This window comes from Echeneis naucrates, chromosome 11 (assembly GCF_900963305.1).
Source record: "Echeneis naucrates chromosome 11, fEcheNa1.1, whole genome shotgun sequence".
In the NCBI taxonomy this organism is placed as follows: Eukaryota; Metazoa; Chordata; class Actinopteri; order Carangiformes; family Echeneidae; genus Echeneis; species Echeneis naucrates.
Genome location: NC_042521.1, coordinates 10,464,036 through 10,482,395, shown reverse-complemented (window position 1 = coordinate 10,482,395; position 18,360 = coordinate 10,464,036). Strand labels below are relative to the sequence as shown.

The 18,360-nt window shown below is 40.3% G+C and overlaps 1 protein-coding gene across 1 annotated transcript; it reads right to left on the bottom strand.

Annotated features, from left to right (window-relative positions):
• Positions 1–602: 602 nt before the first annotated feature.
• Positions 603–17,909, bottom strand: poc1bl (POC1 centriolar protein homolog B (Chlamydomonas), like). The gene is made up of 11 exons (XM_029513754.1): positions 17,754–17,909; positions 15,020–15,469; positions 11,386–11,555; positions 9,172–9,361; positions 8,836–9,021; positions 8,628–8,745; positions 6,802–6,978; positions 5,572–5,703; positions 3,742–3,852; positions 2,487–2,639; positions 603–2,336 (listed from the first exon to the last, which is right to left on the bottom strand). The coding sequence occupies exons 2-11, from the start codon at positions 15,400–15,402 to the stop codon at positions 2,205–2,207; spliced, it is 1,752 nt and encodes a 583-aa protein (XP_029369614.1). The 5' UTR covers positions 15,403–15,469; positions 17,754–17,909; the 3' UTR covers positions 603–2,204.
• Between the last annotated feature and the right edge of the window lie 451 nt (positions 17,910–18,360).

Below are 18,360 nucleotides of genomic sequence, written 5' to 3'. Positions count from 1 at the left end.
ATGAGTTGGTCTTCCATTATCAGGTATCCAGATTCACTAATGAAACCTGTCTGAAAATATTTGAACAGCTGTCCCCAGGCAGAGGACTAAAAGACAGACACAGACTAAGCTGTTCAAGTCATCTGCTGCCAAATGTGCCAAATGTGTGCATTTCTGTTTTTATGTTTGGCCAACTTTATGGTCTCCACTGCATCGTCCTCGTTTGATCCAGAGGATCCCAAAAAGATTGTGGTTATTAGTCAATCATTTGCTCTCTTACCAGTAGATGGAGCCAAATATCTGTGAATCCTGTAATTCATTGTCTGTATTTTTTAATGACATATTGTGCTTTCACTGGAACTGAGTAAAGACCAGGGCTGTAGTAGCTTTTCAGTAAATTACACAGCCCAAATTAAATGGCACAAGAAAAGCAATGTATCTTCTTATTAATTTGCTTTACATAATATTGGTCATAATAGCACAAAGATTCTGCCCTCACATTGACAGGAGGCACCACGGTGATGCAGTGGTTAACACTGTCAAGTCACATCAAGAAACCTGTGTGGTTTTCCTCCAGGCACTTCTTTCCACAGCACTATACCTGGGCGGAGTTATGAAAGCGTTACTGTGCAATATAACATAATAAATATATATTTATATATAACAGTTTACAGTTGATAAGAAAAAGAAGAAGACAAATGTACATTTGTGGTTAGTTTTTTATTAATCCAATTGTCCCAACAGCTATTATCTTATTTAAAATGTCCATCCCATTTCAATCAGCCGCTTCTTCATATCAAGTAATCAACATCATCCCTTTTGCATAATCAGTAGTTTCAGGTGCTTTACAATAGCACAGCCTCCCTCTGGTCCCTTATTTCAACCGTTATTTACAAATGCACCACAAAACAGGAGCCATCATACATTTTTAGCTACTGTATCTAAAGCAGTTTTCGGCAAATATAGCTGCTAGTCAACAAACATTTTAACAACAGTTATACCACAACTCTTTGTCTTGACATCCCAGTAGGAACGTTAGCATCTACAGTGAAAAAAAAAAAAAAAATCAAAAGGAGTGTTTTTGATGCCATTTCAAGTACAATTTACACACAAGAGTCTTGACAAAACATTCTGGCACAGCCAAGTTTAAAGATTAAACAGACACTCGTTTTAAGGCTTTTTTGTGACTAAAAATATGTGCATCAAGCCAGTGCTATTTTGGATTTTAGCACTTAATATGCCCCACATACATTTGACATCCATTGGAACATTGTATTTTGGCACAAAAGAAATCTTAAGATGACAATATTTCAAAGGCACAGTGACAGAGGGGTTTAAAGAGTATTCTTAATGCTGAATATCTGGGAAGAATAGATTGCAACATTCCTGTCAACTGACTGGTGCAAACTGCACTTAGTGCATGCTTCAAGTCATGTTCAAGCAGCATTCTACCACGAAACTGGCTCCACAGGTAGAGACAGAATTGACAGACAGTCTGGTTTGACCAAAGTGTTCTTTTCTCCTCTCACCTGATCGGGTGTGCTAGGATGTACAGTAGCTGCTTTGGGGCTAAACATGCTGACCTTAAATTCCTGGCATATCTACTTAGAGCAGGGAGCCTTTGAATGGGTTATTTTTTAGCTACTAAAGAAATAAGTATGATGATCTAACAATTAACAGACAATTTTACATGAAGGTAAAATTCTTAAGTGCAACATGATTTTCCTATCTAATCTTCAAGGATTTGCATCGGCTTTAATTTGACATCTGAAAGGCACTTTCTCATGTACTGAGCAACCAAACCAGTTTCACTGCTTTTATGTTGCAAGAACATGTGACAATAATGACACTTGCGGTGCGTGCTGGACTATTTTGGTTGCAGAGGCACTTGGATGAAAGCAACATAAAAGTGGAAGTTTCTTTAAAGATCAATTGGTCTCTTTCAAAAGACCAAATAAACCTCATCTTGAAATTCTCACTCCCTCCAACACAATCTGCACATATTCAGTTATTCTTGTGGGTATGAAAGCACTGAATTGGGTGAATCATTGGCTTGAAGTGACTTTTCACCCCCATTCATTTGCTCCTCATTCCTATTCAAAAGGAGAGTGGACTGTGGGAGAGCTGGAGAATTGGAAGCAGCGGAGAAGACATCCACTGCAGTAATTGCACTATGGTCAAAGAAGGTCACTTGAGGCATCCTGCTACTTTCAGTTTTTGTCCTCCTACCACTCAAACCTCCACTGCTGGGCTTTGTCTCCTGAATTGCACCGCCTCATCTGGGTGTCTGTGCGGCCCTCTGATGTACGGTAGGCAGTCACACACATGTCTGAATGAGAGTGGTAGATAGTTCCGTCCTGGGAGATGTTAAGATTGGGGTAAATTGAGAAATGTATGAAATTTTGAGTGAAATGTGTTTAGTCATGCAGAGTAGCATATATGGAAAGTTCACTTGGGTTTGTGCTTGGGAGGTAGAAAGTATGTTTGTAAATGTGTACAATTCTTACCTTTCTGAACTCCCAGATGATACTGGGAGGCTTGAGCTCCCCATCACGTGGACAGTGCCTCATCCCAATGGTGGTCTGACCCTCAAGCACTTCAGCACAAAGCTCTGTCACAGAGTTGAAACGGATCTCCCGCTGAGATGTGTATTCAAAGTACTGGAGCAGAATCAAGACCTGGTTATGTGGCTGTTTGCTTTGCACATACAGTTAAATTGTGTTTGTACTTAGACAAGATTTTGAAACTCAGTTGGAAAAGCAGTATTGATGAAGAGATTAATACACTATTTTTCTTTTCATTGTTCTTTCTGCCAAGATTACAGGATGATTTTCTCTTGCCTGTCCTGTTTGACAGTATGGCGTGTCTGCATTGATGTCAAGAGATCTTATCAGTAAAGACCCACCCCACTTCTGGTCTCACTTCCACATCCTGGTGCACTGGGACTGATGCAAAGAACCCTGGGACACTTGTTAAATGGAGGGTTTTGCAATCAATCTTCATACTTCCCCATGCTGCTCTTCATCTAATACATCTTTCAGGGGCATTGGGGCCCGTAATGGCTGTTTCTAATAAAAGACTCACTCAGGACCCATGTGGCTGGCTTTAAACTTATTTACCCAGACTCTGCCATTCATTCTGCTTGCAAGGCTCATATATCTTTTAAATGGAACGTAGTTCTTATGTGGGCCAGGGAAGGCGGGAGAAGTAAAAAGCCCAAAGGTTTTTGTTTCAGCAGAGAGCCATTCAAACATTGATTTTCAGTCACACATAGTATTTTTGTGACTGCGGATGCCTGATGCGCTGCATCAGTGGGGTAATCAGAGCATCATGCAGGTTGGAAATTCACAGGAAGGAGCACTGCCTATTGCCCGATTGTAGCATTAAATTTACATCCTCACAGGCACATAATCTGCTGCTCACTAAATCATCCATCACTGAAACTAGTAGGCGTTCAGTTTAAACAGTGTGATTTGACTGCCTGATATTTTTGTGTATTTTTGTGTATATGTGGACACAAGACCAACATAAATTTTCTCTTCATTACATTTCAGTCAGGCAGACACACTAGCAGAGACCAATTTTATGGTGTGAATCAACTGTGGCAGCTCGTTTAAGCGGTTGTCAGAAAACATTGGCATTTAAGATACATCTCCCACTGAGTGAAAGGGATCATGAGATAGTGACAGAAGAGAATATGTCCATGAGACATATAAAGAGATTAATGAACAGAATAAACAAGGTGTGTCATAGTTAATGTACCTGGTTGCCTCCCTGGCCATGGCAGCCAAACAAGGAAAGGTGGGCACCTGTAGGACTGTGTTCAGGAGCATTGTAGTCCAGACACTCTGAATGGATCCCTAAACTACGCACCTGTGAAGAGATCAAATAATATCAGTAAAAACTTTAAATGCTGCACTATTGACACTAAGAGGTTTCATCCTCTACAGTCAGATCAGACTCTAAGCTTCGATGCAGAACAGCATCCCCAAAGCTGTTCAAGTAGTTTGTCTAATTGAATGAATCCCCAAGATATCACCTCGCAATAAATATAGACTTTTTACTACTGGTGAACCACGATCGTTGACAGTCATCTGAGGTTAAGTTGTTCATTCTCCTGGGTACAGATGAAAGGGCGACATTGTAAATGGGAGATTGGTCATGTCGCAAACCCCCTCCCCTGTTAAGGGATGTTTTTTCCACTTTTACTACATAGATGGCTTCTTTTACTCCTCTTTCAAACCATCTGTCCTCTCTGTCCAGGAGCTTGACATTGCTGTCTTCAAAGGAGTGTGCCTTTTCTTTTAGATGGGAATAGACAGCCGAGACCTGACCTGAGGAGTTTGCCCTTCTGTGTTGGGCCATGCATTTGTTTAAAGGTTGTTTAGTCTGCACAGTATATAAGTCCTTGCATTCTTCACTGCATTGGCCAGCATATACCAGGTTGCTTTTTGGTTGTGTGGTACCTTGTCCTTAGGATGTACCAGTTTTTGCCTGAGAGTGTTACTGGGTTTGAAGCTTACAGGGATTTGATGTTTGTTAAAAATCCAGACATGTATGGGATGACAATGTTCTTGCATTTGTGTTTTGTTTTCTCAGCATCATCCATGTTGGTATTCTTTCTGGACCGTGCTGCTGTCTTGCCAAATGTCCAATGCGGATAGCAATAAGTTTTCAGGGCTCCCTTCAGACGTTTATGTTCCTCTGCTTGGGCCCGAGTAGAGGTTGGTACATTATCCGCCCTGTGTTGATAACTCCCAGTTTGTGCTCCTGTGGATTGTGTGAGTCAAAAAGTAGGTATTGGTCTGTGTGTGTGAGTTTACTGTTTACCCCGATGTGGAGGCTTCTGTCCTCATCAAAGTGAACGTCACAATCCAAAAATGGTAAGTGGTTGTCTTTGACACCTTCTCTAGTGAACTTGATGTTTTTGTTCACTGCGTTGATGTGTTCAGTTCAAAGGGTTGTAAATCTTGGGTTTTGATCTTCACCCAAGTGTCACCCACATACCTAAACCAATGGCTTGGAAGTGTTCCTTTGAGTTCCTTTCCTTTGTCCGTAGAATCTGCTGTTAAACTGGAAATATGTGGTGTAGAGGCATAGATCTATTAACTGACAGATCTTTGTTCTAAGTGATGCCTCAGTTTCCTCTGCCTCCAAAGTTGGAATTCAGGGGAACAGGTTTCACAGATACTTTTGGTGAACACACCCACAGAGGTTAAATACCTGGGTGTTTCTCCGCTGTCTTGGTCAAACTAGTGCAGACTAGTAGACCAACAAGCATGAACTGATGAAGCCCCTTGGATAAGAGGCGAAACGTCTTTGAACGTTGTCATAGACAAATACAAGTCCAATTGCCTTCAAATCAATTTTGAGACAGAGAACAATGACCTGGATGAATGTGAATCTTCATAGACATTTTTTACCACTGTTTTCTTATTTTTACAGCAACGCATACATTGTCAGGCTTTCATATCAAAATGCCAAAATTTCTGAATGTGAAAGATACCATATATACATCCATGACTGCAATGCAATGTCTCTGTGCTTTTGATTGGAATAAACAGAATTTTGATATGGATGAGAGAAACTCACAGCCCCGTGCCAGCCTTCCCTGTCCTCAGGTACATGTAAGTCAGGGTAGATATTCTTCAGGTACCAGTCAAAACTGTGGCACTTAAGCTTCTCCCTCAGCAGCAGCCGCTCTGAGATATCGCCATAGTTCTCCTGTAAAACAAGGACACAATGTATGCTTCATCTTTGTTCATTGCCTACATTTTGCAACACATGCCACTTTTTTATGTATCTAAAACTTAAGATGCAACTGAATTACACCATAAAAGTAAATATTTACATTCTGCATGTGATGACTGAATCCTTCACATTCACCTCCACAACCTGTTACCACTAGGATATCCTCCTCACCAGTCTAGATTGGTCACACCTTTTGAACATACTGAATTTCCCATTGTTGTGTTTGCCTAGGTGGAGAAAGCTTTCAAAAGCTCTAAGGCCAGAACAGCAACATACCTTGTACCTTTCCCCTTCCTGAATTTGTAAAATAACTACAATTACCAAACTGTTTCAGTCAAAAACTGGAATTACGCCTTCTAAATTACAAGAAATACAGAATGACAATCAGGGGAGTAGGCTGTTTCGCTATATTATTTTATTTTTGGAAGAAACAATGTCACAATAGCCCCTGCAATCCAAAATGTACATATTTATTTTAAAAGAATGCTGGTAGTTTTGAAAAACCTCTACTCGATTATAATAGTTCATTTGAGGGGTGCAGCAGGGTGGCTTCCTTATTATCTCAACAAAAACAAATCATTTTATGCAGGAAAATGGCCTTAACAAAAAATAACAGCTTCATTGTTACTGCCCATAGTCTGTAAACAAGTACTTAAATAAGATCCAAATATTTTGGAGCTGGTGGTCTAGTCTGGCAGTACCGTGCTCAATCTCCCCTTGACCAGGTAATTTAGTGTTTGATCAAAGATCCATGGCATTAATAATGCACCGTTCTCTGATAGCTGAACCTGATATACATGAATCTTTGATGATGCCCAATACTCAGAACCTGAGAGGCATGGCGCACACATTGCACACACATCAGCCTGACCCAGTCACACAAGCAGTATTTCATCATGCTGACACCTAGACAGGTGACTGGTATTATATGATTCATCTAACTCTAACATGGAAGGGAAGCATCAGGATGTAGCATCAGTGGTTGAACGAAAACCAAGCATGTAACAGACCGACTTAGATAGAGGTCCAAGGTTTGGCTAGACAAAAACAAAATTTGGTTAAGGCCTGTACCTTTTTGGCTGGAGGATTCCTGTTGTAGAAGTGTTGTTTATAAGAGTCCATCCAAACCTCTGCCGCTCGCACTGTATTCTGGAGGAAGTTTGGTCGCGCATAAGGGGCCTTTTTAGGGAACACGTGGCCAACATGAGAGCAGGGGTGTATCTCTAGACTGCCCCCACACTGCCACACCTAAGGGTTTTAACACATGAGAAACAATGACAAGATAATATTTATAACCTTATAATATTCCTTGCCATTTTTAACACTTTTGAGGAATATACTGTCACTACAGTCAAATACTCCCCAAAAGGAAGTTTACAGGATCCCTGAATGGATAATGTTTTTCAGTATGTGTCCGTTCAAAAAGTGAAAAAAAGTTTGAACTCACCCAACATCTTTTTTTTTTTTTTTTTAATCAATCATTAACAATGAGAAAGGTAGCAACTAATAAAAAAAAGATCCATGTTTAATTTGAATGAAAATCAGCAATGGAATCAGCAACAATTATATTTTCCACTATCCGTAATAGTGCATATTGCAGGGTCCTGAAGGAGGAAGTGCCTACCAATTTAACGTACAATAATCAGAGGTTGCACTCACATGTTCATCATTAACCCGACAGGTGTATAATATTTGACTTGCATTCACAATTGCTAGCATATATGACATACTACCCAATGAACTAGTGGATCCAAGTAGTAGCTTTTTCAAAACAGGAAACAAGAAATCAGTACTTGAGCATATGCAAAATTGTACTTTCATTCTAGGTTTGTTAATATCTATAGGAGCTGAAATCCTTCCTCTGAGAGATAATAATAGAAATTTGAATTTAAATATTTGGGGTGACTAATTGTGTGCTAAAGATCCTCTTTGAATTACATAGTTAGCTGCCCTTTACCCTTCAACCTCAGAGTATAAAGTCACAGCGATTCTCGCAAATCCCACAACTGGATCTGAGCAGTTTATTTTTGGTCTAAATTTGCATTGTATAATTGCTTGATCTTTCACCGTGGAAAAACAAAAAGAAACAAGCATCATAAAAGGATGAAAGGTTGTTGAGACGATATTTCTTAATACTTGACTGAGCTGTGTTCCAATTACACGAGGCACAGTCGTATATCCACAGCCAAACAGCCAGTACATGATGGCTGCTACTATCTCAATTCACCAGGATTTTACTCCTCACCATTTATTTCTGGCACTCCAAAAGCAAACTTGAAGCCGTTTCACTAAATATAAATTATTTATGGAGAAAGTCCCAGTGAGAGGCACTTTTATTTCCACATGCATAACACATCACTCAGGGGAACAGCTCATTTGTCTTCACACCATAACCACATACACACTATAAATCATACACACACAATTTGCATTGCCGACCTGTGCATGCTCATGCTGTAAACTCACATATAGACTAAAATCTGTGCCACTTTGATTGACGTAAACAAGTGAAAAGTGACACCAATGTCACAACAAGGTATCAGTCAATATCAGGGTGCAGTTTCAGCTGCCCTGGATCTGACACCGATATGTCTCTCTTTCACACCAACTACTGCCTGATCGGTTAGCTTTTAGACTGATGAATATAATGATCAATGGTATTATTGACAAATCATTTTGAAGATTTCAAAATGATTTGTCAATAATCCGTCCTCGTTGATATGTTTCATCTCAGTAAACAACGAAAACAAGATGATTCATAGGCTGCTCTGTCTGTGAGCAAGAGGTTCTGGTAAATATGTGGGTAGATTAGTCACTCTTTCTCAATATTTTCAAAACCACACTGTTGTCTCAAATTGCTAAGTAGATAAGTGCTCAGCGGCCCCAACAGAACTCACCCTGAAGGAGAGCTCGAGGTTTTCTCCGCCCCACACCTCCATACCCATGTCATATGTGCCCAAGTACTCAAAGTATGCTTTGCTTACAGCAAATAATCCACCTGCCATTGTAGGAGATCTGAAAGAGATGCACGGAAAATACAGTCATGTATCAATGTCACAAAGTGATCTTGATGTGTGCAGACCTTGTGAATTATCCAAATGTTACCTGATGGGTTCATGGCGTGACTTGCGCCTCTTTCGTTCCACTTCAGGGACTGAATGCCACTGAAAGGTGAGTCTCCAGTCAAATCCTCCAATCATTGGCTCATCTGTTTGCATGTAAAACTCAAATGTGTTCCAGTCTATAGTGTCAATCACAGGGCATACAATGGTGCTGGCATTCTCCCCAATCCTAAACACAAAGTATAGCCACTAATGAGAAATAGAAATACGTGATTTAAAAAAAAAGTATGAAACTATGGTTTATTATTTTGTGGTTCTTTCAATTTTCTATTAATGGTGAGTTTGGAGAAGTTATAGCATTCTTGATAAGTCAACCCACCTCTCCAGCAGAGGCTCAATCCAGCCAGGGACACACTCACAATGACAATCAAGAAACGTCAACACATCACCGGTAGCATAAGTGGCACCAATGAGACGTGCCCGGACCAGCCCTTCTCTCTTGTTGGTCCGTATGAGCCGTACACGTTGCAAATTACTTATGTAGTCGGCGAGTTGAGACTTCAAGTAGCCTATTTTCCATAAAACACAAACATAATCATCATTTGCAATTTCAAGGCTTTGTTATTTTATTCTCCTATGTGCATTTTCCTTGTCCTTAAAGCTGCTCAATTTCTGGCCACTAAAGAACAGAAAAGAATATAAAAAATATGACCGACATTAAACCACCGTTTGGGTCACACATAACACATTTATTATCTAACATTTATCTGGAGTCTCTGGTCACCAAATGAAGTTTCCAGTAACTCAGGAACTTTTGAAAAAATAAACTACGGCTCTTTATGTGGCCTGCATTTGTTCACTACCCTATCACTTAACTTTATGCCTCTGCTACTGGGGCTGTCAGGTCGAGTGCAATGATTTATCAAAGTTCTTTTCTGTTCGCAAGGGTTTGAAGAGACAGAAAAGGTTCAGCCAAAGTTAATTAGGATGCTAAACTGAAACAGTTAGCAAAAAGACTTCACAATGGAATGATTATTGTTTTAATGAACCATGATTTCAGTTATTTGAATCCATACCAATACCAAAAATATGGATTAATTCAATTTACATCATCAGCTCAGATTAAAACCTTTGCAGAGGAATGAATTCCTAGTTACTTCCAATTTGTTTCACAGATGCCTAAACTCTTATATGAGAGGTAGCATATTAATGCTCATGTTATGTGCCAAAGCCATCAAGAGGGTTGATAAGATAGACCTTGTTCAACCAGTATGGAAACATGAGAGAACTGTGTTCTTTCTGTCCAACATAACTGCTCAGTTCCACTGTTGCATTTCTGGCATTCCATGCAATCAGGTTGGTCAGAGGAGAGGAAATGTCATCGTGGCAGCTCAGTGCTCACTTAAGTCACCGTTATGATGTAATGTCTCAAGTGAACACATACTAAATGAGCTGGGACTAAATACTAATCCCATTAAGACAGACAGACATGAGGCTACACTGTATCCAGTTTCTAAGACAAAGTAGTATCATTCCCAGAATTAACATATAGTCTGCAAATATCAGCTGAAATTACATTTGCTGCTAGAAATTGTGAGATGCAGTTAAAACCTCCAAAAAATTTTGAGTTGAGACTTTCGTCACATATATTCCTGAGGTCAGGAATACAGTTCCCTTCTTAAGTTCAGGTTTTTAACATGAAGACATAAATACTGTCCAGCCTCATTTAAAACTCAAATGTGTCCTGAGTTGTTTGTGAAGATAATTTCTGGATTGTTTTCAGAATACATGGAGAAGCTTTATCCATTTTTTTTTGACCTTTAGTAATTTTTAAGTATTTGTTTGCCTTCCTTGTTTACAGGGTGGAGTCCACCCTGTATGTGTGCGTATTTCCTATTCCAGCTGGAGAGGTGGGATTGGCTGGGGTTTAAAAGGGAAATTCGCCTGTGCTGGAAGTGGCTCCCCCTTCCTGCTCCAAACACTGGACCGTGCTATGCTCTGCTGGACATTTGCATTTTGCTTAGAGTTAAACTACTGCCTTTTTTTGGCATCACAATGTATGTAGTTTGACTGGTATAAAAGAAGTCCAAGTAGGGGAGGTAGCTTTTTGATTTCATTAACATTTTACTCCAGTTTCTTTGTTCAGGAGGTAAGATTGTTGTCATTGAGTTTCAATTTTTTTGTCAGGTTAGATTAAAATCTTAGTTGGTTATGTTTGGAATGTTGACTGTGCCCTCCCCAACACCTTTGCTACTTTGTCATTTATTGTAAAATAAAGCATATTTTGGACTGCAGCAGCCGTGATGTGGGTCTTTCTATGTCTTGGGAATTGGGAAAGAAGGGAGTCACACTTGTATGTTTTGCCCTGGTTTCCCCTAGGCTGGGGCATAATAATTCACTACTCCACTGATGGCGTCTTTTTCCTATTTATAGTAGAGTCCTGTTTGATTTGTTTACTATGGATTGTTTACTATACTAAACAAACAGTTTTAAGATTGAAAGATTTAGTTTTTTGTCAGTTTTATTTTTACAGGCCAAAAAAAAAACAACAACTATATCTCATTGGTTTATCTATTGATATTGAGAGTCAAACCTCGGTCACTGTAGTCATCAATGAGGATGATCTCTCTCAACAGGATGGCAGGTGTGGTCTCCAGCACACTGTGAATAGTCCTCAGAAGGGTGGACCAAGCCTCATTGTAGAAGGCTATGATCACAGAAGTGGTGGGCAAATGTCGGTAGTTAAACTTCTTACTGCGGCATCTAAGTTGTGTGTGTGTTTGGGGGTGGGGGGGCGAGAGAGAGAGACAGGGTTAAGCTTCAGTATAGTGTCACATATAGGGTACATATTTGTGAAAAGGAAAAAAGTAGCAACAAAAACAAAAAAAATAAACTCCCTAAATGAACTCAATGACTTTTTCTGCATATGGTCAGGGCGATGACTTCAGCAACTATTGTGGCAGGAAGAAATGCCTGGTCTTAATCCAGATGGGAAGCATTAAAACAATAAGGAGCTCCAAAAGTATGAACGGGGGGAGGGACAGTATCACATCAATGCGTTACATGTCACTGTAGTCCTCTAGGAGACCAGAAAAACGTAGGTAAATGTAGACAAAAAGAAAAGAGCCGAGAGGACAGGAGAACCAGATGGAAATGAATGAAAATTTAATGTGAAAAACAAGAATTTAATAATTTTCTGGGATGAGAAGAAAAGCAGACAAGAAGTGGAGGGAAAGGGAGTGAGAAAGCATTTTTTCCATGAGCTGTATTTTTGCGGCTCATTGTGTACAACAATGTGAATGTAACCAGTAATACAGGCTGAATGATTTCTGGTAATTTTGCAAACAGGGGCTCGACCCACAATCAGGAGATGGCTGGGTCTGTTCTAAGATTAGAACAAACATATTATGGTCTAGTATCAGTCATGAGTAATGAAATCTGCCATTGTCCCTTATTAGTAATGTGTTTACACTGTTACGACAGAGAAAACTGGCTAAAGCAAGTCTGCTACAAATCCTGCTCCTGAGAGGACACTGACGTAATTATGGAGTAGGTGCAAGCTACAACAAGCACATACACAGCACCTTAAAATAAATTACCTGGGTAAGACACACATAACAAGATAGTTGCTAGGCATAAGGCCAAACTGAAAAACTTGTGCACCTTAAAGAGGCTGTCGTTAGGAAGGGGCATTCACCATCATCTCTGAATGAGACGATCCACTAATCTCATTCCAAGTGTAACAGCAGATGATAATTGACTGCCAGGTCTTTATTAGATTACTGCCATGTACACAAATATTCACATGTGTGAAACTAGAAAAAAATATTATTTCTATCGGTCAAAGAACAATGCTTGAGCTTTGCGAGTTAATTTTGTTCATTCAAAGTTAATAAAGAAACCGCTGTTTTCTGAAACATCATAGTATACGCAAACACTGATGGATATGAGTCCCCCAAAGAGGCTATATGTAAGTCTCCACAGCTGAACATGGATTCTTGCTAGGAGTCAAACTATGCTGCTTGATCAATGTTACTTCTTTCTCTCATATTGCACTGAGAGAAAACCATGCACTTCAACTCACAGTCACAATTTATTACCAGGACTAGCTGATTAGCATGCGAATTTAGCAGTAGAAAAAAAGAAGCAAGTTAAATCCAATGCTGCTGCCAGCACGGTCGGTCAAGTGGTTCATGTGCATTCCATATAACTGCAACGTCATAGGTTTGAATCCAACCAAGGGGCCTCTGCTGCAGGTCATTCTCCTCTCTCTCTAAAGGCATAAAAATCTATTTCACCACTGGCTATGGCTCATTGTTTGATTCAGCATTTCTTCTCGACTAATGAGTAAACTGGCTGTTCATGCTAATATTGGCAGTGTAGTAGTAATAGTAGCACCTTTAACACCAAGAGTGCACACAGTTCTTTCCAGTAAACACACTCCTCACTGTGTCTCTATTACCACTTTATGTTAGATTCACAGTCAGTTACTAAAACTCACACATGGGCCTGGAACAATTATTTCAAAATTGTATAACCGCGATTTGTTTGACGTAATCGTGGTTTCTTTGTTTAACTGCAATTAAAGCAATTTTTGGGGGGATGGTGGGATTTATTTTCATGAGATTGGTCAAAACATCGTAACACTTTTGTTAGCATCCAAACACGTTTCCAGTGCCCGTCTGTATCATGCAGCACGACACAACAGTAACTGTCCCTTCGGAGGTTGGGACAGTTTGGTTTCAAGACACGATTTGCAGGCTATGCAAGAAAATGGTTGCGGTAAAATTTTGTTTTATCACAACCAATTTGAGACTCACAGTTTGCACAATTAAACAAATCGATTAGTGGATGGCCCCTCCCCGCAGCTGGGCATAGCGGAGTCGTTCAGACAGCAGACGAAATATAAACGTGACAGCGAATGCTCAGCCCAGTGAGGTCCTGCCTCAAGCCAGAGAAACTCAACATGCTTGTGTTTCTGGCCCGAAACCTGCCCGACAAATTACCTTTTTTTTTTAACAGAGAAGCAGTGATGACTATTTTGACACATGGTTTTACAAACAGTGATGACGATTGGATTTGGATAATGAAAAAGGTCATTTCAAAAGACTGGGCAGAAAGAGACAGTTATGTTGTTAATCACAATTATTTCTGAGACAATAAATTGTGTAGCAACATTTGGAATTGTTACAGCTTTATCGACACATGTAATGGAAAAAAAAACGTAAGGAATGTCACTGTGTCAGTGCGAAGACACATCATCCTCTGCCAAATAATGACAGTCAGTACAGGAAACCAAGTTTTAAACTCATAGCATATTTTAACAGTGGTATCTGAAGAATATTTATAATTCTGATAATTATATCACTTTTGTGGCTGTTATGTTTGAATGAGGACAGGGCTTGACTTTCTACCGTGCAGGCAGATTCCTCAGCCTAGGGAGAAGATGAGAGCATCTCACCAGTCTCACTCATGTCAGTCTCTGGACATGCAGCCATTTCACTGATAAAATAATTCACACCACTTGTACCTTTCACCAACCTGTGCAATATTTTTTTTTCTGCGTTGGTAGTTAATTGTTAGTCAATTTGAGGCCATTCAATCTGTCATATTTAATGGCAGTGATCTCGAAAGATTATACTCAAATGGAATCTTGACTCTTGAGAATCAATGCTTCACTGCTACCCACCAGGGCATATAAAACAAACATAATGTCTTTATAAGAAATACTGGTTGTTCCCATACTGATGGATTTCACATCTGGGGTTAATTAGGATGATAGCCAGTAAGATACTTTTTTTTTTTTTAAATTGATAAAATGGATCATACTCTGTTTTTCATCGCAAGCTCTGCTGGTGACAACAATCCTAGATGGAATAAAGCCATTTAGGGACAGAGCTGCTTAAACCCGTTCAGTTTCGGTGAGCCTGGCAGTGCATCATGAGAGCCTTCATCTCTGTTTCTAACTGTCAGTGGAAAACTGATTCCAGTAAAGAGCTCAACTTAATCTCTATTGAATATTTGTCCCTGACACAGCTGCAGCACAGCTATCAGCTCCATGCAGTGTTCAAGGTCAGAGATACAAATATGTTTTGGCTAGAACTTCAAATAAATAAGTAAGCAATAAGAATTAGTTACTATAGAAAAAAAAATTAGGTAATTGGCTGTCACAGTAAATTAGTCAGTGAGTGATAAATGGGTCAGTTTGGTCAGTTTGCTCTACTCACTCATTCATCCTGTGATCCTGGATGTGCCGATGGAGGGAAATCTTATCACTGACAAAGATGTTGATAGCATAGCGTTCTATATTGTCCTGTTCCTGTTTCTTTTCCTCAGCACTGAGGGTAAGGTGTGTAGCCCGACCCCACTCCCCTGGTACATTGTTGTCTGGTGATGGCTTACTGTAGAGAGGCCTAGCCAGCTGCCCATTAGCCCCACTCTCCTCTATGGAGAGCTGCCTCACCTGAAGGTCATGGTCCCCGTCTTCCTCCTCAGAGGAAGTGGGGGGGAAAGAGGAGCGTGCTAACAAAAGGTAGCCCAGCCACAGCAGCCAGAGTAAAAAGCTAGCCTTGGCCAGCACACCCAGTTTTCGAGAGCAGCGCCCTCTCATGATGGAGAGCCCCAAGGAGGCAGTGTGAGGCAGATGAGCTTTGTGGTGCCCTACAGGACACAGGCCTCTGGAGAACAAAAAGAAACACAGGGTTAAGCAAAAATATTGATTATTATCAAAAAAAAAAAAAACAAACATTCATTGCACCATCTACAAATGACAACATATCTGCCATGTGAACTCTTTCTCTAAACTCTAATGTTAGTGTGACGTTTAAATAGACAGTGCCAAATATGAGAGGGTATTTCCCTAAACACTAAGCTAAGGAAAAAAGTGTTGGACTCCAAATGCCCTCAGGAGAAATGACTCCAATAGACGAGACTACTGGTAATCAACTCAGATATCATAAGTATTATCGCATAAACTTGGGCGTAATGCTCATTAACTACAAATTCCAAAAATGAAAGAGGCACTTACGGCTTACACTACGGTAAAGTGTTGAATATATTGAGTCTGTGGTGCACTCAAATGAGACGCATGTTAACTTATGAACTTCATTGTACTGAAGCAGTTTTTATCACCTTGTAATTCCAGTAAATCTTACAACAATAAGAGTTTTAAAGTTTACATGTCAAGTGAGGTTTTTGATCAGTCAATTAATGCTTGTGAGCACCATTACTAAGAAAATCTCAGAGGTTTTAAGTCTTATTTGTTAAAGCACAAATCACTTTTCCCCAAATAATAAAAAAGCATTGATTATAATAAATTTAATAGTTTGAGCTACAACTAAAGAATTTTCTAGAATTCAACTCCATTCTCCACATTCAGTCATCATCAGGCAGGTTCTTGTAAACTTCAAAATATACAAGCATGATTTAATAAATAATTTACTGTATGGAGCATGTTGAAATCCATGCCATTCGTCTACTGAGCCAAATATAAGACTGGCATTAAGTGAATGGAATCACATAATTGCAGCATTAATATTAGAGCACAGTGCCAGTGGTGCCTGTTAGGGCCAGAAAGATTCAGCAGCAATACTTGTGCACAGACACACATGCACACTAGAGCCCAGGCAGATTATTAAAATGGGAAATATTTCAGTTTGCAGCTCAGAAAATGTTGTTAAATAAAACTGTGAAAGGGTGGTATGTGAGAGTCAAAGGTTCCAGGCTAGAAAATCAGAGGGGACTGTCCTTTCACTCCAGTCTGGGCCCTGGCCAGAAGACTAGGGACTCCTGAGGTTACAAAATGGAGACGCCTTGAGACAAAACCCCCTTTTATTGACTGCCTGTCACACCTTCCACTCTCTCTGAATCTGATAGCCTTATTAGGGAACTGATTGAAACTTGCTGGAGGGAAGAGCCGTCTGAGATGAAGCTTGAACCCTTCCCCACTTTTAGTGGGATTGAAACAAAAGAAGCAAGAGAGGGGTAAGATTTGCACTTGGTGTGTATTTCACCCTAAGAGGATTTCAAGATAGCTAAATAACTTAAATCACAGTTATGCTGAGAAAACGAACTAGCTACTTGACTCTCAGAGCCCAGCTAACCAGTTTTCAGTTTGTGAAAATGACTCAGTGACTCCTCTCCAATGCTCCTTGCTGTTTACAATCTGTGTATGCAACGCTGACAGCAAGTGTTTCCTATGTGCCAGGCTGTGATGACTAATGACAGACTTAATTTAAAAGTTGGCCAGAGAATTAAACTGTGCTATAAAACAGGACGCTTTGAGAAAATGCTGATTCTTTTCTCTCTCGTCACTTTAACAGAAAAGATGCCAAAAAAGGCCCCATTTGAAAGCAAAAGTAAAACCCCCTGGCTTATATATAAACCGAGTGAAACGTCATTCCCTGGCTCTGTGCGGCCTGCCTGCTGATGAAACTTTTATCTTGAGGAAGTCATCTTTTGGTGCGTTTCATCTCGGCAGTGAGAGAAATGCGGCTGAAGGCAAAGAAGGGGGGTTAGAGAGACAAGTGTAATGTCTGTGTACAGGATCCGACCGCCGTCAAAACACGCAGCTCAGCAACAGGTCACTCAATCTAAAGCGGATCGATGCCAAGATGTTTGTTAAAGTCAAAAGACGGCGACGTCTCAAAGGAAGCATCGCATCGCATTGGGAGATTAATAGCTGTGACTCAGGAGAATAACAAAGAGCAACTTTAAACTAACCGATTAATTACTTCAATCTGCTCAACTTGACATGACTAAGTCAGAAGCAGTTTGGCTGTCAAACCACCTCGTCGGTTGGCGGTTTGTCTGAAACGGTGTCGGAAATGCTAATTAAGTCAGAGACAGCGCAGTAAAGACAAACACACTTTGGACTCCACGTAACGCTGCGTGACAACTACAGCGGCGCATTTTCCACCAAAAGCCGAAGAGCTCGGCTCGTCTGTGTGAGAAATAGTTTACCTTCGGGAAAAGTTACATGTCTCAGACTTTCTTCGAGGTTGCTAAGGCTGTTGTTGGTCCGCCTGTCTGCGGTCGTCTCCAGTCAAACCTCTGGCTTGCAGATGTCAGCATACCCACATCCTCTCCTCCACGTTGGGCTCCGGACCCACAGTCGAGTCCGCAGCAACGTCTCCGCAGCTTCCGGCACAGGCTTACGGAGTAAAAGCGGCACGGCGGCACAGTTAACGTTGGACGGACGCCGCAGGGCACAACAGCAACACAAAACATGTGAAATATACAATATACAAGAGGTACTTATATAATTAATTTAAGTATAAACTGTTAAAGTTAGGACAGCCCTATATATGGTAAATGTCTCGGACTTCTATTAGACTTGTTGAAAAATATACATAAATATTGATTAAAACTATTTACTCACAGCATACGTGTTGTTTTGAATATAGTGCATAGTTATATTAACTCGTTGTTTCCACATTATCAGAGCGCAAAATCATGCTTGTACTGTATTTCCGGTTTAGTAACCAGAGCCCTGCAGTTAGCTTGACGCAGCACTTCAAGCTAGTCTGCTAGCTGCAATAAGTTTCAGCAAATAGTTGCCTCTAGTTAT